At 35.8% G+C, this 20,221-nt stretch overlaps 3 protein-coding genes across 8 annotated transcripts in view; 1 reads left to right on the top strand and 2 right to left on the bottom strand.

The window, feature by feature from the left end:
• Nucleotides 1–20,221, top strand: part of LOC144556837 (uncharacterized) — a 75,698-nt gene that overhangs the window by 9,161 nt on the left and 46,316 nt on the right. The gene's annotated exons all lie outside the window — the stretch shown is intronic.
• Nucleotides 1,126–4,846, bottom strand: LOC144557644 (putative disease resistance protein RGA3). The gene is made up of 2 exons (XM_078306247.1): nucleotides 3,449–4,846; nucleotides 1,126–1,665 (listed from the first exon to the last, which is right to left on the bottom strand). Exons 1-2 carry the CDS (start codon nucleotides 4,502–4,504, stop codon nucleotides 1,483–1,485), a joined length of 1,239 nt encoding a protein of 412 aa, XP_078162373.1. The 5' UTR covers nucleotides 4,505–4,846; the 3' UTR covers nucleotides 1,126–1,482.
• LOC144557530 (disease resistance protein RGA2-like) lies at nucleotides 5,051–15,014 on the bottom strand. Of its 4 annotated transcripts, none has more exons than XR_013512692.1 (5): nucleotides 14,864–15,014; nucleotides 14,726–14,787; nucleotides 13,035–13,231; nucleotides 6,665–6,824; nucleotides 5,051–5,308 (listed from the first exon to the last, which is right to left on the bottom strand). XR_013512692.1 is itself a non-coding variant. In XM_078306111.1 (4 exons), the coding sequence occupies exon 4, from the start codon at nucleotides 11,917–11,919 to the stop codon at nucleotides 7,624–7,626; it is 4,296 nt and encodes a 1,431-aa protein (XP_078162237.1). In that variant the 5' UTR covers nucleotides 11,920–12,075; nucleotides 13,035–13,231; nucleotides 14,726–14,787; nucleotides 14,864–15,014; the 3' UTR covers nucleotides 6,840–7,623. The 4 variants fall into 4 exon arrangements, 1 of the variants encoding a protein (XP_078162237.1); XR_013512693.1 differs by having other exon boundaries at nucleotides 6,669–6,824; XR_013512691.1 differs by lacking the exon at nucleotides 5,051–5,308 and adding an exon at nucleotides 5,317–6,299.

Below are 20,221 nucleotides of genomic sequence, written 5' to 3'. Positions count from 1 at the left end.
TACGTCTTTTTTCTCTTAGGAGGTTGGTCTTCCTCTTCCTCTTCCTCTTCCTCTTCCTCTTCCTCATTGTCATCCTACCCATATATTTAAGTACTAGTTAGGCTTCAGTATATGGTCAAGATGCAGTATTTCCCATATATTTACTATTCTCATCAGTTTGCTTTATTTCTCAATTTTATTAAAAGTAAAATGTTTACAAAGAAAACTTATTTGACAAGTAAAGTTGACCAAATTGAAAAGGAAAGTTGATGTAAGTTTGAAACTTAATTTCAAAACTCATTCAATTATATTTAAACTACAAACGTACATTATTTTACTAATCTATCAAGTGGCTAAAACGACGTAGGTTTAAAAACACGACATATAAAAATGCATAACTAGTGAAATATATTAATTCATTGTTTCAAACCGGTATGATAGATCATAATTTTATTAACAAATTATCTTGATTAGTTTAAACTCATTATAATTACTCAAAATAAAAAATAAAACAATACATTAAAAAATTAAGGATTGAAATAGATGTTTGATTAATATGAACAAAATTGTGACAACGAAAAATCAGCATTTGAACCTGCCAATAGTGATGGTTAATCAACTTTATTCTTTCATGAACCGTAAATCAAAACATAAAATGAAATAAAGTACAAGTTTAAACTTTCAGTTGTATTTACTTGAATCAAGTTTTTGAACTTCTGTAAAAGTAAGCCCCTCAATTATTTCATATTCTGCAGTCAAAGTGTTAACTTTTTCTTGACAATAATTTCCTTTATATTTCATATCAGCATTTGAAGCTGTTTTCCCATTTAGAAGATTACACAATTGGAGGAAATCAGTAAAGAAACAACATTGATTCTGATATATATGCCCCTTGTTTGAGCAGCCTCTATAGCACATAACATGGCTAAAGCTGAATTCCATTTGGAAGGGTGAAAAACTGAAAATGCCTCTGCATAGCAGGTCTGGTACTGTACCAGCATACCCTGTTATGTACTATATGGCAACTGCATAGGAGATCGGAGTAGTTTGCATTATTTTTCAGCAATTGCAAGTATACCAGTAGGGTTGAGCTTCTTGCCAGCATAGAAATAGGAGCATCTCGCCTTCCACAATAACCATGCAATATAAGAGAAGAGACAAATTATATCATCTAGGTCCTTCCATAGTTTTATAAAAATTACACTAAAATGTCCCTGTAACAAATTCAATCTTATTTCCAAATGTGACATAAACCAAACCACTTTAGCAGTGGACTTTCATTTCCCTCCCCAAGAGTATGAGATACTGGCAATGCATCACATAATGGCTTCCAAATTTTTTTTTTTTAACTTAGGTATTAATTACTCCCTTTATTCTCCACAACCGAGCATATATACAAATTTTGCAGTTGTGTATTTGACCCCACAACATCGACACCCTTGCTGAGCAAATGATATGCCCATTTCATTTATATGGACCACATGGTGGATATTTTGCACCCCATCAATATATGGACCACATGTTGTTTTTTAGAACTGCTTGCCATTCGACCTTGGTTTTCCGCTTCGTGCAAAGCACACCACCTATGATTTTGATAGCAAGAGGCAAACCATCACACTTTTCAACTAGTTGCAACCCAATATCCTTAAGTTCTTGAATTTCACTCTCTTCCTCATCTTGAACTACCTGTCAAATAAATGAAAAAGTTAGGAACGTCAATGCTTTCATTTTTATTTTAGATACATGTCAAGTGTTTTAGAAAATTTATATGTTAATATATATGATTGTAAAAGAATTATAAATCCTAGGGTTGTGATAAAATATTGAGATTGAGCAAAAACCATAACACATTAATTAAGAGATAACAAAACCTCATTTTCAAAGAAAATAGAGAAAATAAATTAGGATAGATAGCAGTAGTTGCAACCAAAATATTAGCCGATTTCGTTTTTGTGCTCAATTAATTGGAAATTAAGCAGTGCAACCAACTGTGGAGCATCTTGATAAGCAAAATGGAATTTACAATCAAGCAATAATAGATATAGTGCCTATGATTATTTTGCTTATCAAGTGCTACCAAGTGCACCCCATCAATGGACCACATATTAATTGTTAGAAATTGCCTATTGGCGAACAGAGATATTAATTTAAAGTGGTTCCATTAATTATGAAAATAATCATAGGCATTATATCTATTATTGCTTTATACAAAATTCCATTTTGCTTATCAAGTGCTACCAGGTGTCATTGTGGTGGATTGTAAAATCTTATACAAAATTCGGTTTTGTTTAGATAGGATTAAATAAGTTTGGAATTATAATACGACTGCAAAATTGTTTGTGTAAGAAATCCAATACTTAAATCACCGACATTTTTATTAATATCCAACATTAAATACAAATTTAAACATGTCCAAGAATACTGAACAATTTTAAAAATGCACTGACCGGCCATATTTTGGTTGGATGGAATTAAAAATATGGACCGACCAAAAAATGGTCAGTCAGGTAAATTTTTTTTTTAAGAAAATATTATCATTTATTTATTTTTTGTATTGAAATATTAGTAATATTTTAAATATTTCTTTGAAAATAGATAAAATACTATATAATTTGATTTATTAGAAAGACTGTAACAAATAATCCAATCAATATTTTTCAGGCCGGATATTTACAGGCAGTAAAAAAAATAAAAAATATTTTTTTGTGTGTTATTGGAAAAAAATAAAAAATGTTTTGAATCTGAGTTATTGATTCTGGTTTAAAAGATAATTCTAGGTAAATACATAAAATATTGTGATTCTTTTAGTACATTTAATTTTTAAGATTTTGTATTTATTTTGAAAAATATTTTTGGCAACTATTATGATTTCGTCTGACAACTATAAATAAATTCATATTTTATATATTTTTTTCTTTAATAGATACAATATTTTATAAATTAAATGTATTAGAAGGACCACAATATTTTCTGTATGTACCTAGAAGTGACTTTTCAACTGGGATCAATAACTCAGATTCAAAGCATTTTTATATTTTTCTAGTAACACAAAGAAATATTTTAATTTTTCTTACAACCTTGAAAAATCCAGCCTGAAAAATATTGATCCGGGTTATTTGTTGCAGTCATTCTAATAAATCAAATTATATAATATTTCATCTATCTTCAAAGAAATATATAAAATATTTTTAATATTTCAATAAATAAAATAAATAAATCATAATATTTTCTGGAAAAAAAAATCCTGACCGGTCATAAATGGTTGGTTGGAATAAAAATTAGAATCGGCCAATTTGGCCGGTTTGGGCATTTTTAAAATTGTTCAGTATTCATGAACATTTGTATAAATTTGTATTTAATGTTGGATCTTAAAAACAATCAGCTTAAATCACAACCAATTAGACAATGCTAAGCTTCTAAGGCAAAAGTAGCAAGGCTAAGGCTAAACAAAGTTATAAACTTCAATTACCTGTTTTGTTAACAGGGACCAGCCATCTTCAAGAGATAACTTATCTACCCGATGTGATTTTATTGCTCTCATTTGATTTGCAACTCTTTCATCTTGAGTGGTAATAAGTAACCTACTCCCGTGACCTCCCCCACTCATGGGAGCACGTAACAGACCGTCCCACACCACTTGGCTCTCTTCCCAAACATCATCCATAACAAGTAGGAACTGTTTTCCCCGGACGAGCCTCTCGAGTAAAGGCACCAGCTCTGATCTTTCCTGGGCAGCACCGTGGTCACCTCCTACCTCCCGGATCACACATCTCAACAATTCTATTCCATTCACCTCCTTTGAGATACACACCCAAATTTTTAACTGGAATTCCTCCCCAATTTTCGGATCATTGAAGATCTTTTTCGCTAGAGTTGTCTTCCCAATTCCACCCATCCCCACAATTGCTACAACATGAATGGTTTTTCTCGCACTCTTCTCTTCCTCCGTCAGCCAGTTCACTATTAGGTTTGTATCTTCTTCAATCTTTTCTCCCACAATATCATCTAGCACAATCAAGGGATCAGTCTTGCGGGTGATGACAGAGTCCACTCGGGGAACTGGTTTGGAAGGCCCATAAGAGATTTGTGATTCATTCAAACCTAGATTAGACTTTCTCTTGGCAATCCCCTCTAGCCTGGAATTGATATCCTTAATTCTGGAGCCAATCCCGTGAGCAAAGACCGGGTTGCGGAAGCAAGACAGCAAAGGGCAGCCACAACGAGCATTTGATGAGGAATGGGAACTAGAGCCAGCAAGGCGGTCCTTTGCCTTGATCTGACATAGGTCGATAATGTCATCAGCATCATACATGACATCCTTGAGCTGCATGAGCCACTGCTGAATGGCACTGCTCTTGCTTTGCTTCCTCTCAGCATCGGGAAGGACACGTTGGATATCACGAACGGTCTTGCCAAGTTTCTCAATCTGGCCAGGGATGCCTAGTAGCATGCCGACCTCATCCTGCACCATTTGCATGAGAAGTTCGCTGAACTTTGACAGGAAGGCATCAAGTATCATAGCCATCTTTGTTTAGAATGGGAGCTAGTTGCAGGTATAGTGCTCAAGAGGAAGAGAGCTTGAAACGGTGATTGTTAGAGAATGTGGTTCTAGAGCTGGAGGGTATATTTTTGCTAGGATATATCAAAGATTACTTGTTCCTTTAATTTCTTTCTGTCGTTGTACCTTTATCTTTTGATTTCCTTTTCTATTTTGTAAATTTGAAGCTTGCTTAATTAATTGGTCATAACTGGTTGTGAGAAGTGGAGCATAATTACACGCAATGTGGCCACCCATATGTTTTATTCTTTGTTTCATTTTTGATGATATGAAAATTCATTGCTTGATCGAGGGACTAGTCATTTGTTACGTACTATCTACAAACATAGTTTTCTTGCCTGGGTTTTTTAGTCAGTAATGTTATGATATTATTTTCCAGAGATATTATTTTGATTATTATATATGAAATTATATATTAAAGTAGATGATCAGGTTGTTATAATTTATACAAATAATGTTCTTTATTAGTTCAAAGAGTACATTAATTCTGCTAGGATCAAAGAGTAATTATTCCTTTCTTTTTATTAATGTTTCTCTTTTGTAAATTTGAAGCTTTATTATTCAAAAGTGGTGGAGCATAATAGCAAGACAAGGAAATGATATGCACTACTTTGCTTTTCCATTTGCTTTGTGCGATGTGGAATCCCATACGTTTCATTGATTCCATTGCTTTTCCTTTTGATGACTTGAAAATCCATTGCTTTTGCTTGAGCCACCAACCATTTGTTACTTGTTACAAACATAGTTTTTTGGCCTGGTCTTTCTGTCCAGCTGCAACGTTTAGATATAATTTATCATTAATTACTTAATTCCCTAAGATTTTAAGGGCTATTAATTTTATTACTATGAAATTATATATCATATGAGCTCATGAGGTTGATATAATTTAACAAATAATGTTCGTTAGTACTCAAAGAGTATATTTTGCTAGGAAAAGAGTAACTATTCCTTCCGTTCTGTTCTATATATACCTTTTCTTTATTGTTTTCTTTCTTTTGTGGATTTGGAGCTTAATTATTCGAAAGTGATTGGGATTGTTGAAGAATGTGGTTTTGAATTATTGGGATGTTAGTAGGCTTTACTGTAATAATCTAAAAGAATATTGGATATAAAACATCATGCAGAGAAGAAAGATAAGTTGGAGAGCGATAGAAGAACCTTCATCACTGGCTCTAATTTAATAGCATGTATGACCTAATAATTATTGAGCCTTAAGAAAACAGAGAAGCTATGATTTAACTATTCAAACTAAATTTTGCTTCAATAGTTTTTGCAGAATATTGAAGTTCTGGAATACAATTCCTTTAATTATATATTTTGATCCCTTTCTACTTCTTCTAGTATTGCTAGGAGTAATTTGACTTCTTTTTAGTTTGCATGCTTTAATTAATTGGTCAGGTTAAACTAAATAGTAGGAAGGATATACATATTTGATCTATATGCCTGCATCCATAATTATTGAAAAACACATCTGAAATTGTAGTTTCATATGTCCCTATTTTCAGTGAAAAGTTCATCAGGTTAGAGAGTTGACATCTAGCCCCCTCTCATTATAAACTCTTGCATCTTCTGGTACAGGTACTGTATTAGTATAGTAACAGATGGAGTTTAGTTCAGAACTGAACTGGGACAACATACCTTCTTATCCAAGTACAGACAACAGATCACCCAGAGAACCCCAAAAAAGCAGCCTCAACTGGTACTAAGGTGGAAGATACACTATTGGTATGAAAACCAAATCTGGAACTGCCCACCTCCACCACTATAAAAATATATATATATATATATAATATATATATGAAAAAAAGCCAAAAGGAAAGAACATCGGACACTTCAACAGGGATTGGAACTCATTAGAAATGTGCTTGGATGCTGTGTGAATTTTGTGCATGTCCTTCAAAACCAAAACTTTTGCTTGTTATCAAAAGAACTTGCAAGTTTTCTGTTAGTTTTAGATATTTTATTTCTTTTTTGCAAACATTTTTTGTGTCCTTTTTTCTTAAAATTTGAATTGCTATTCATCTAATCAGGGATTTGGATGGGACCGGCGATATAGTTTAATTAGACATAGGGGGACAAGGAGAAGTAAAGTAGAGCAGATAGCATGAAACAAGGAGAGATATATACCTACACGTAAGGCCACTCTAGTAGTAATTGCCATGCATATATGCCATACAATAGTTTGTTCTTTCCTCATAATTAATTGCATGAAGCTTGTGTATCTTGTCATCCTCTATTCCTCTCGGCTATCACAGCTGAGGCAGGATTATTCTGCGGGGCATTCCTTCTATAGGCATAAATCAAAATTTAAAAAAAAAAAAAAACATAAGTTGAAGTTTGAGTTGATGAGAGATAAAAATGAGAATATTGTTGAAGATTTGAAGCACCTTCATAAGCATTTAAATACAACTCTGGAGAGTCATAATGATAGTACATAAAGTAATATAAAAGTATCAAAGTGAAGATTGAAGTTACTGTAAGCGTGCGTTTGAGCGTATAGTTAAATGCAATACCACCTGACAGCTTCCGTCATGGCATTTCAAAAAAAAAAAAGATTGAAGTTGATCAGAGGGGAGATCATCTACTACTGGATAGCAACAAGGTCCAGAGCCCACTTCTGTACCGATTTCTTAAATTCGCTAAATTACTAGTTTGTATGTTTAGAAGATGCTTAAACCAACTTTGTAAAGTCGGTCATAAATCTAGAATACACTATATTATATATGTGTATCTTAGATGTATCTTGTAAACCACCTATATATGATAGGTAGAAGTAGGACTAAGAGCTATTGTTGTTATACATAGATACATATATAATAAAAAAATAAAAATAAAAGATAAGATGAAGAAAAAAAAAACTTTGTACACATTCTCCTGTACTCGTTTTTAGTGAAATAAAGTGTACTAAACACTCTCTTCAATATCTCCAATAAAGTTATTTCCAACAAAGATTATTATAGCATGAATAACAGATTCCAATTTATTGAGTAGAAAGTATCTTGTGGATACAGAATTGTCCAATAATGAAGTATTATCCCACTGAACACATGGTTGGATATGCTAGGAAAGCAGAGTGTCCTTATGTTTCATAGCCACCAGCCATCACTGCCTTGAATTTTCTTTTCTTTTAGAGAAGCAGGTAATTCCGGGAGTTCCTTCAGCAAATCAACTGTCTTGATTTTTAGATATTTTAGGGCACTAAGATTTGCCATTGTAGCAGGCAATGATTTTAGTGAGCTTGCATCACTGATAACCAACGAACATAGAGAAGTAGGTAATTCTGGGAACTCCTGCAACAAATCAACGTTCTGGACTTTTAGATATTCAAGGGAATTGAGTCTAGCCATTGTAGTAGGCAATGACTTCAGAGAACTTGCACCACAGATAGTCAAATCCGTTAGAGAAGCAGGCAACTCCGGGAGCTCCTGCAACAAATCAACTTTCTGAATCTCTAGAAGTTCAAGGGTAGTGAGCCTTGCCATTGTAGATGGCAATGACTTAAGAGAGCTTGCATCACAGATAGTCAATTTCTTTAGAGAAACAGGCAACTCCGGGAGCTCCTGTAACAAATCAGCTTTCTGGATGTTTAGATATTTAAGGCCAGTGAGCCTCACCATTGTAGCAGGCAATGACTTAAGAGAGCTTGCATCACGAATAGTCAATGAATTTAGAGAAGCAGGTAACTCCAAGAGCTCCTCCAACAAACTGGCTTTCTCAATTACTAGCCATTTAAGAGCAGTGAATCTGACCATAGTGGCAGGCAAAGACTTCAAAGAGCTTGCATCAAGGATAGTCAAGTCCCTTAGGGTATTGCTGTTTTGCAGTAGCCATTGCTCTGGCAAGCTCACCATCCCTGAACAATACAACACCCTCAATTGGGTTACATATCTTAGGCTTCTCAATGGTTCAATGAGAAGGAGAGAGAGGTTATCAATGTAAAGATGATTGATCTTTAAAGAGGCCAATCTACTCCCTTGGTTTACACCATGTAATTGATCCCTCGATGAATGTTCAACGAGCTTGTCACATCCAATGATATTCAAACAACTAAGAGATTTGAATGCATTTTTTGAGGAGGGAAAACGAGAAATGTTTGCACAATTAATCATTGAAAGATCAGTGAGAGTAACAAGGCTTGATGCTGATTCCAGCAGTGGTTCATCAAGTTTACCGCATTTTTCTACCGAAAGGTCTTTAAGTGACATGGGAAGGAGGTTGCTCTGATCATCAACTACCATTAGCATTGAGCAATACACTATAGTTAAATTCATTAGTGACACAAATTTCCCAAAACCACCTACTGGAAGATGTACAAGATTCTTGCAATATCTAACTACTATCACCTCCATAAACTGAAAATCTATATTGTTTTGCTGCAAAAATCCATTCAGTGATATTAACTTTTGGCAGTAACTTATATACACTTTTCTAAGTGATGATGTATATGGGCCATCCTTCGAGTCAGAATTTTGGTAATATTCTGGAAGAGCACTGACTCCTAAGTTATCTATGCAAAATTCAGTCAAAGAGAGTGGTAGACTAGGACATTCAGTTAGGTTTCGGCAATATTTTATGCTCAAATGTTTTAGTGACAATAATGTCCCAAATGCCGGTACCATTACCAGTTTCTCACAATCGCTAATGGTTAATTCCAAAATATCCTGCAAATCTAGGTTGTCTTGTTGCAGAAATCCATTTAAGGATATTAAGTTGGGGCATCCTTTTATGTGCACTACTCTTAGTGATGATTTTAGGGACAATGATGCAAGAGTGTTATTTCCAGAACTTTGATACAACTTTGGAAGAGAAGTCAAGCCCACTTCATGAATTCGAAATTCAATTAGAGAAAGGGGCATATCAGGTAACTCTTCCAGGCTTGCACAGTTATATATATCAAGAACCTTGAGATGTGGCATTTGCCAAGAAAATAATTGATTTTTCCAAACAGGACAGCTTAATAATTTGAGAGATGACAACTTTAAAGGGGGTGATTCCTCCATCCATCTAGGAGATCTTTGGCCTTTATAATTCTCAACTATCAATTCCATGAGATTTGTATGGGGTTGGAGGTAATCAATGATTTGCTCTATGTTATTAGAATTGCTCTCTGAGGTCCATTTCAAATAGAGCGACATGAGATTAGTCTTCCCTAATAGGTTAGCACTCTTAGCTTCAACAGGATCCCCTACATTCTCAATGTTTTCAATAATCAGGTGCCGAAGATTCTCTAGTGTGCCCAACTCATTTATATGTTGACCACTCTCTTGTCCAACAAAAAATGTTAACTCTTGGAGAGATGCCAGCTTGTGAACTCCATGAATGATTTGCATCATCTTACCGGGAAGCCTCATATAATGTAACCTAACTAGATTGGTTATTCTAATTGTTTCAATTCCTGAATAGAAGATAACATCATCAACTTTTGTTGAAAACTCTAGTACTTCCAAATGATAAAGGTTGCAGATTGAAGCAGGGAAGATGTACAAAAATAGTCGACACAAAATATCTAATTCAATGGATAGGTATCGAAGGTGTACCAAGCAACTTATATCCTCTGGCAATTCACAACTACCATATGATTGTAAGTCATGCCCTATGAAATTTAGGTTCAATAAACGTAAATTTTTCTTGATTAAATTGTTTGGTAGAACAAATGAATTATTTTTAATAATTATGACCAAGCTACGTAAATTCTCAAGATGAGAGATCCTCTCAATTTCACTTTCATGTACAGACACATGTCGGACAGTGCTAGGTATGGTCACTGGCCTTTTATTTGATTCAACCGTACAACATTCCCCAGTGGAAATCTTCTGGACCAATTCATGCATCAAATCATGCATAACATACCTTTCACCTTTCCATGATTTAGAATATTCAAAAAACGATTTTCTCAAAAGGTTATTGAAGTAATCTTCACCAATATCCTCAAGCTTTTCTTCCTGATATAATTGTTGTCGGATGAATCCAGAAGCAATCCACATTTTTATCAACTCATTTTTATCAAATAAATAATCTTGAGGAAATATGCTACAAAACCTAAAGCATACTTGCAAATCTGCAGACAAATGGTAATAGCTTAACTTCAAAACCTCCACCACATCTTTTGATGACTCTAAGTTAAATATAGAGCCGTGATTCAAAATTCTTCTCCAATGACGGTGGTTGATGTCTGAATTCAATAAGCTCCCCATCACCTTTGCTGCTAATGGACTACCTCGAAGCATTTTTAGCATTTGATCCCCAAATGTTTGCAAATCTTTATGATTGTCAGGGTTAGAACCATGAAAAGCATAACTATAAAAGAGTAATCGCAACTCTTGCTCTCTTAAGCCTTCTAATGCTATAAATTCATATTCTGTATATATCACACTAGCAAGCAAGTCCGCCACCGATTTCATTCTAGTTGTAAATATGATTTTACTTCCTTTTTCTACGAACCTCAAAGGAGCAACCAATTTCTCCCAATCGCTTCTTTTCTCATCATCCCAAACATCATCTAGAACCAAAAGAATTTTCTTTAAATGTATCTTTTGTTTCAAGGTCTCTTGAAGTGTATTTAATGATTTACCACAACAACTATTTTCCCCTAGTTCACCAAGCATCTTTCTTGTTATATCTTCAACATTGAAGTTGGTAGAAACACAAACCCAAATTGTTTTGTCAAAATGATTCGACCCCCACATCTCTTGATAAACAAATTGCACAAGGGTGGTCTTCCCTACTCCACCAACCCCAACAATACCAAAAGAAGAGAGGCAAGAATTGGTTGGTTGCTTCAGCCAACCAATTATCTTGTCCTTCTCAACATCCCGGCCATACACCTTTTTTTCAGCTAAAAAGGAAGTAGTTTCACGCCCTAAAGCTTTACCGGCTTCTTGCCGTGTTTCAGAAGGATCATGAATACCTACCACAATGGCAGCTTGAAGGAGACGATCCACACCATTAGCTGCCCGATCCAACATTGCTACAGCATTCTTCAACCTCTCAAAAGTTTCATCATAATTGATAGTACATGGTTTTCTCTTCTTTGAACTAGAAGCGGATCCACCCGCCTCATCTCGGTTTTTCACCATATCCTCTAGTTTTTTGTACTCCAGCTCATCGAGCACGTCTTCGGATGCTTCCAAAGCTTGCCTAAACTCCTCGACCCATTGGCTAGCATTAGGGTGCTTCATCTTGAGTGCTTCAGCAATGCCCATGACAGTTGTGATCTGGGGAAGAAATGCCTCTAACCTCTTTAGCTCAGCTTCACAGTCAGCTGGAAGCGTACGGTCATGCAAGTACGAATAAGTCGTGCTGACAATGTTATCAACAATAGAGGACCCCGCCCAGTCAGCAATGGTCAAAACAGCAGAACCTGCCCAGTTTGCAAGAGCCATATTTATGTTTCTTCTTCTTCTCCTGTGGCGCCTTCCTCAAAGTCGTTGGTGTTTTTCCCTATTTTTCTTTTTTTTTTTTGTCTTTCTTTTTTTTTGCTTTTTCCTGGCTGTCGTAGCTTGGGAATGACAAAGAACAGGTCGAAATTTTTTTTTCCCCTGGAAACACGTAGCAAATAGTTGGTTGAGAGATGGGATATATTGAGAATGAAGATAGCAAAAGGCAGAGATTGGTTGATTAAAGAGAGAGAGAGAGGGCTGAGATGAGAAACTGAGATTTGGAAAAGGCAAATGTAGTAACAGATATTGCTCGATAGATTGAATGTGGTAGGAAAAGAGATGAATGGATCAGTAGATTAATTAAATAACATAGATTGCTTGCATTTAGTTGTGAAAGAGGTGAATAGAGTGCACTGGAGCTTGATTTCAACCTCTCAGCAACTTTTGCCTTCATCTTGTACACACAAGTCGTTGTATTAATTGTTTTAGTCAGATAAGTCTGCTATTTTTGTGGTTATAATCAAGTTTTTTGGTCATCAGTAAACAGTCCGTGTGGACATACAACAAAATAATATCTTCCCAACAGTAAAGCACCTACCTAGCTAGCTAGCTAACAGGCTATCAATGAAAACAACAACGTCATGTAATATAAGTTTACACATGGTGTCCACTTCTCAGTGATGAGTGGGAGTGGGCTTAATTTTCTTAGAGTAAGATTTATTAGGTGCTATGAATAGCATAAGGCTTTCCGTGTTATGGCTTCAAAAATCTATCGTATAAATTTAGAACATCGATCTAAGTAGCTCAGTAAATTGGTTATGTAATAAAATTGGAGAAAACCAAACTTTTATTATTTTTTATGATTTATGAAAGATGACAAAAAATGACCTAAAATATTGGCAATTTTTCTTTATTTTTAAGCCACCTTTTACCATCTTTTATAAATCATAAAAAAGTAGTAAAAATTAGTATTCTACAAGTTGATAATATAAACAATTTGCTGAGCTATTTAAATCAAAATTTAAAATTATACAATAAATTTTTGAGGCCGTATCATGAAAGGTCTTATACTATCTATATCACCTAAGCCTTACTCATTTTTTTATATATAATTTTACCTTAGATTTATTTTTCCTTGAGCTATGGCCTCAACGACCTCAAATCAGATGATGACAGCTACAATTGAGCCTAGCAGGGCAAGACAAGCTAATTGTTCATACTTTTCTCCTCTCTTTATTGTTGCAAGCATTTTCTTTCTGTTTCACACCCCTCTCTGCTATTTGATTAGATCCCTTCAGTTTAGATCACGCCGTCACTGCCAATGAATTAGCATTATGTTTATCAGATGGGCTTGGGCCCAATAAACCTCAGTTAGCTTGAGTGAGGTTTATTTGTCTTGGGCCCAATAAACCCTAATAAATGCATCGTCATGGATTAGTGTGATTTAAATTTCCGCAAAAATAAAAATAGCATGAATTTTGAAAATGCATATGTTTTGAACCTCAATGTGATTTAACAAAATATAATATTTTATAAATTCAGTTCAATAATATAAATTATAGACGGACAGATATATATACACACTAGAATGTATTTCATTCGAATTGATCTAATCGGTCTACATTAGCACAAATTTGACATTGCGAACCGCGTTAGGAATAATTTAAAGAATATCAGTGTAGTTTCTTTTTTGATAAAAAAAAAGCCAAAGCCCGTTTCATATATCTGAAACTATTTCTTAATTGTTGGATTAAAATAGTCAAAATAAGTGAAAATTAGCTCCAAAATAAGTGCTTACATGTTGTAGATAACTTTAGCAATAATTCAGTCAATTCAAAAATAAAAATAAAAACTTTAGCAATAATTCAGACATCAAATTGGATGTCACAATTTGAACCCAATTTAATCTAATCTGTTTAAATTAACATGAATTTGCAAAAATGCATTTTTTGTAAGGATTTCTCAAGAATATCAGTGTGGTTTAACATAAATACATGATGTTAATGTACTTCAACAATATTTTAATTTTCTAAGTTTGATATAATTTGTATAAGTTAGTGTGATTTAAATTTTCTTCCGCACATAAGGTACGTAGTGTTTTGGCATTATGTTAGAATTAAATTAAGCACAATTGCATGATCTGTTGATTCAGTGAGACCATAACATTAACACTACTAATTTTTTTACTAACATAACATTATCCAAAAAAAATAATGTATAAATATTCATCCTTCACTAATTATGTCCTTTAAAACCACTTCTCTTTTATACATTATTATAAAATTCTCTTTCATTAAATTTTTTTTTATAAAATAAATTATTCAACGTAAAAGAAATTTTCATCTCACATATTATTATATGATTTGTTTTCTCTTAAAAGTTCAAGTTGTGCTCTGACAGAAGGGCTTTTTGGTCATTTTTTCTTGCTAGGGATTTGGTGAATAAGCAAAGTGTTCTAAAGAATCAAGAAACAACAAATGACCAAAAGCTTGAAAACAATAAATTAGTTTTTTTCTAATCAGTTAATTCTCTATACAAATTAACAAGCCTGTAGCCTATACTATCCAAATTGACATTTGTAGCAGCTTCGCAATGAATTGTTAGACTGCAGTTGTTTCCTTTTCAGTGGCAAGTTGCAGGCTTTCGGTAATATCATTACTAAATTGGTCAGAAATTATCAGACCAGACTAAGAAAATAAATTGAATGCCTTGACACTTTTAAGAGCTGATTTGAAACACAATTTAATGATTTATGCTCAGTTATAGGGTTCCAGTCAAAACCCAAAATAAGAGAAAAAAGGACTAATACCAGTATGAAGATAATCGATCAAAGGAAGGTCTCGATCTAACGCCTCTCCCTCAGTCCGGCGGCTGCAACATTTAACATTCAATTTAGTTTTGCTTTTGCGACAAAAAGTTTAAGAAAAATAGAGACAGAACAGTTTACCTAAAGAGATGACACGATAGAGGAGAGACGGCACACGGGAGAGTTGAGAGTTGAGTAGAGAGAGGTGGCGAAGAGGGAGGTTGGGTAAGTAGAACAGAGACAGGCGGCGAAGAGGGAGTGGAGACTAGAGAGATGGAGCGGGAGGGGTGTGTCAGTGTGTGTGTGTGTGAGAGAGAGAAGGGTAACAGATATCAATCCGTCTGGGCTAAACAAACGGGTTCCTCAATAGAGGAGAAGAGTTTCAGCTGATTAACGGGCCGTCTCAAATCCTCAGCCCGTTTAAGAAAATAAAAATTCTGAAACTTGAGTATTACGAATAGAGCTACACAAATAATACATATAATACTTGGGGATCGACTAACAGTCCCCCTACTTCAGTCCCCTATCTGTCCCCCGCACTAAAAGACAAAAAAAATAGTTAAAACGTGTTAACTACCACCAAAGAGCAAGATTAATGCTATCTTATTAATAGTCAAAACGTATAGTATTCATACCTACGAATTTATAGTATTCATACTTATTATCATAACTATTTGTCATATGTAAACACAAGCTGGAGGGGACCAGTAACAACCAGGGAGACCGCTGACGTCTTGTGACAGCCTAGATTGGGGACCGCAATCGTCTGAAAGCGACATTTGCCAAGTTTGGGGACCACTACAGCGAAACTATATATCATTCATATCTAAATATAGAAGTATTCATATCTAAACAAATGAAGTATTCATACTGACGATTATGAAGTATTCATACATGTTTGAAATAATTTATACAATTCAAAATTCAAAGTCAGATTCATCTCTCACCCCACCTCTTCCAAGAAGTATTCATACTGACGATTACGAAGTATTCATACATGTTCAAAATAATTTATACAATTCAAAATTCATTGTCAAATTCATCCCTCTTACCCACCTCTTCCAAGAAGTATTCATATCTAACATGAAGTATGCATATATAACAAATGAAGTATTCATATCTAACTAATGAAGTACTCAATATATAACAAATGAAATATTCATATATATAACTATTCATATCTAACTAATAAAGTATTCACACATGACACTAACAATATTCACATCTGACACTAATAATATTCACACTTGCCCAGATTGGGACCAAGAAATATTCTCAACAGACTAGTATGCATATCTAAAACAATGAAGTATTCATATCTAACTAAAGAATTATTCATACTGACGATTACGAAGTATTCATACATGTTCGAAATAATTTATACAATTCAAAATTCAAAGTCAGATTCATCTCTCTCATCCCACCTCTTCCAAGAAGTATTCATATGTAACATGAAGTACGCATATCTAACAACTGAAGTATTCATATCTAACTAATGAAGTATTCATATGTTGCATTGTGACAACCTTCGCTGGGCTAGCATGGACCCTCTCCAATGGTGCACCATGCTCTCCCCACCGAATCTTGACGGTGCACCATGCTCTCCTCGTCAGATCTCGACGGTGCACCACGCTCTCCTCGCCGGATCTCGACGGTGCACCACGCTCTCCTCACCGAATCTCGACGGTGCACCACACTCTCCTCGCCACGTGAGAAGATTGAAGATTGAAGAGGGTAGATTTTGACCACGTGAGGGAACAAAAAAGGAAAGTTGTTAGGGGGACAGATAGGGGACAGATTCAAGGGGGACAACATCTTTACTCTAATACTTGTACGCATCTCACCGTAATCCTTATAACATGCACGGCCATTTTTATTAATAACCCAAAAAAATAAGGTATTTACCAAAATAACCACAAAATTTGAGTTTTTTCAAATTTAACCAAACCGCCAGCATGCTGGCGGTCCACTTCTATAGCGGACCGCCAAGGACATGGGCGGTCTGGTAGGGACCCGACCGCCAGAGTTCTGGGCGGTCCGCTTTTTTTTTTTTTTTAGAGATCTATTTTTTTGTTAATATTTTCATTTGTGAAGTTTTAGTTTTTTTTTACTTAGGGTATTTGCCAAAAAATAAAACATTTCATTTTGATTTGATTTGCCAAAAATAACGGACCATTTCAATTTTGGATAATTTTGGGTGATTTTGAGGCGATTGCTACAGGTATAAGACCGTTTCGATGGAATTGCTTAGTTTTAACACTTGATTAGTTATAATTTGACGAAATAGACACGTTGTAATTTCAGAAGGCCGTTTCGATGTAAAGCAGAAAAAACATAAAAACCAACATGAAATATAAAATAAAACTGCAATCATAATAATGCTACAGTCCAAAATACATCATAAAAAAACTACAATCATTTCAAAATACATCATAAAAAAACTGCAATCATTTCTTATGCTTCTTCCCCGAGGGACTGAACCTAGCAGCTGCTTTGCCTTTGAGCTCCCTGTCCGGCTGCACACGCCTCGGTATCTGCTGGGAGTGAGGACTCACATCTCCTAAGTCCTCCTCTCCACCCTGACTCTCATCACCAGTGAGGCCAACCTCCCCCGGGCCCTGTGAATACATGTGCGGTGTACATGTAGCGGCTCCCCATGGATCAAATAGAATGGCTGACTCGGCATCGGCGGTCTGCGTACTTGTTCGCTTCTCAGAGTGTGCTTACAAAGTTCCAAATACAACTAATTGTACTTGTTTTAAACCTTGAATCCACTCACGTCTAGGATTGCAAGTGTACAATCCTATCCGTGTAGTAAAATAAGGTATCGATCCTCAGGGACGGTTAAACTCAATTCTATACTTTCACAAATCCAAGTTAGGTACTAGAAGTTTGAAGAATTGGGTTTGATTTGTTTCAATTTCTAAATTTCAAAAGACAATTCAATTAAAGGTAAATGAAAGTGATTAAAAGGTTTGGTTTTGAATCAATTATAAAAGGTGTTCTTAGGGTTTCAGACTTCATCTCCAAACTTTTCCTTCTCTGGACCTATCATACAACTCGCATCATCTCTGATGCGACCTGTGTGATGCGACTCGCATCATCTCTGATGCGGGTCGCATGGCCCTCGAGCAGAGCTGACATGAGTTCATATCTAAGTTGATTTCTTGTGCGAGGCTTCGACCTGTGGCTCTCGCCTACTGGTATCTAACCTAGATTGATTGTCTGGTTAACTAGAAGTATCTATAACCTCTCGATAATAGAAATTTCACCTCTCGGTTACTATTGATCTTAGATCTACTTCAAGTGCTCAATTACAATTACAAGATACATCAAGGCCTAATTACTAGAAGAGATGCTATAGACATCTAACAGTAGACAATCAAGAATCAATCAAGAAATCACAATCAAGCAAACAATGAATACTCAAACAACAATCACACAAGTTCAACATTAGATCAAAACATCATTCAACTCAAAGAAAAGGTTTGGAGATTACATCTTAACCCTAAGAAACAGGGATCTACTCAAGCATAACAAAAGTAAACATGAAAGAGAGAGAGAATAAGCAAATCATGATGGAGCTCGAAGATCCAAAGTAGATTGGAGAGGATCTTGAAATCTTCCCTTCTCTTCTTCTTCAATCAAGCTCCAATCTCCTTCTTCTCTCTTGATCTTCGCTCTTTTTGTGTTCTGGAATCTAGAGGGGGAAAAAGCTCCTCGAATTCTGGCATAGGACCTCCTTATATAGGCAACAGAGTTGACTTTGGGCTTGTCAGATTTAATTTGAACTGGGCGGCAACAGTTGATGCGACTCGCATCAGGTGGATGCGACTCGCATCAGGTGGATGCGACTCGCATCAGATGGTCTTCAAGAGAGAGCAGTGAGGGTCGCATCGCAGGTCGCTTTGGGCTTGGATGCGACTCGCACCAGATGAATGCGACTCGCATCAGAGCTTCCTGAAGTCTGCCAATTGCCTGATTTTGCCCAATTTCGCCTGATTCCTGCAAAGTAAGAACCAAAACTTAGCAGTACCACATTCTATGGATGTTCAATGTAAAAGGCACCCTTTGTTGGTTCAAAACATAGATTTTCGTATGGAAACAAGTCGAAATGATAGGTCTAATAATGTGATAACAGTACGCATCTCCCATGGATCCTCGGCCCAGCTAGGTGCATATGTGGCTGGAGACGGTGCGCTAAATAATGCAGATACAAATCCATCTGTGTTCTGAGATGCACTCCCACCAGCCTCATAATCGTGCTGCATCGTACCTCTGTATCGTGGTCTGCAAGAGGCAGTCACCTCGTCATCTGTATCCACCGGGTGAAGGTCATTCATGCTAAAACCGAGAGGGTCTTGCCGAGCAGGTACTCCATCCTAAATTTAAATAAGGTCAGATCTGTTATATACAAAATACTCTGCTATAAAATATAGAAAGCTGACATACCGGGCCAATCTCCACCGGAACTCCATATTTATTGTAATCCTATGGGTATTAAGAATCCACTCGTGGAATGCCCAACCTGAGTCATCAGCTTCATAATTGAAAGTTAACTTAATTAGAACCGAGAATTCGAGGAAAATGAAATGATTATGTGTGTCCAACTTTTAACATCAATTCGCGTACGGGTCTTGATCGCCTCCCGCCAATTGATGTTCTCTCCAGCATCGCGCATCATGCCAATGAGGCGGCCTTCCCAACTGCCCATCTCCATGACTGGTGCCGTGTGCTCGAGCATTTGGCATCCTATGGCTCGCTAAGTATCCCTCGCCATACAGACCAAGCTGTGTCCAACTCCTCTCGCAGCTGCCAGTAACTGCACACAACATATTATCATGATTATGACAACAATAAGTAATTAAAATTTACAATTTTTAATTAAAGAATATTTCAGTTGTACTTACCGCGCGAGCATGGATCGGACCCCAAGGCAACAAACACCTAGATGAATCATCCATCAGTCTACGTCGAAGGGTGTCGCCGTAATGGCCTGTAAGGTAGACTGACGGCATGCCGTGTCGCAAGAGATGCCAATGAGACACGGTGCTTAACATGATGGGTCCACAGAAGAGGACTGAAGGTGTCAGGATCGTGGCAGCGATAACTAGGCTCGGCCTCTGTAACGCCACGTAAATTTAAGTTAAGGTATAAATTAAACAATATTTAATTATATTAGTTAAATGCATTAGTAGACCAAAATAGACTTGAGTCCAATTAATTTCCTACCGTCCATATTTTATAATATGCCTTCAGCCCAACCTAATTAATTAATTTTCTAAGAGCCCATATTTCATTAATTAAATTTCAGCCCATAACTATATATCTTCCTGCTTAAATCACTTAAAACCTTTTCACGCCTCCTGTATGTGTTTATCCCTTTCTATGCGCCTCTACAGAGAAAACCCTTCTTTTTATTTTAATACCTGATATATTTCTTCCTTCTCTGTTCTCACATCAACCCGTCCTTTCACCTATTCAAAGAAAATAATTAAA

This window comes from Carex rostrata, chromosome 7, assembly GCF_964058835.1.
Source record: "Carex rostrata chromosome 7, lpCarRost1.2, whole genome shotgun sequence".
NCBI classification, from domain to species: Eukaryota; Viridiplantae; Streptophyta; class Magnoliopsida; order Poales; family Cyperaceae; genus Carex; species Carex rostrata.
This window is presented reverse-complemented; position numbering and strand designations above follow the sequence as displayed.

What these genes read in the sequence shown, in the direction of transcription:
- LOC144557644 (XM_078306247.1), bottom strand. Translation starts at nt 4,504, where the DNA reads ATGGCTATGATACTTGATGCCTTCCTGTCAAAGTTCAGCGAACTTCTC. An exon ending in GGTCCCTGTTAACAAAACAG is followed by an intron (nt 1,666 to 3,448) that starts GTAATTGAAGTT and finishes TTTATTTGACAG; the next exon opens with GTAGTTCAAGATGAGGAAGA.
- LOC144557530 (XM_078306111.1), bottom strand. Translation starts at nt 11,919, where the DNA reads ATGGCTCTTGCAAACTGGGCAGGTTCTGCTGTTTTGACCATTGCTGAC.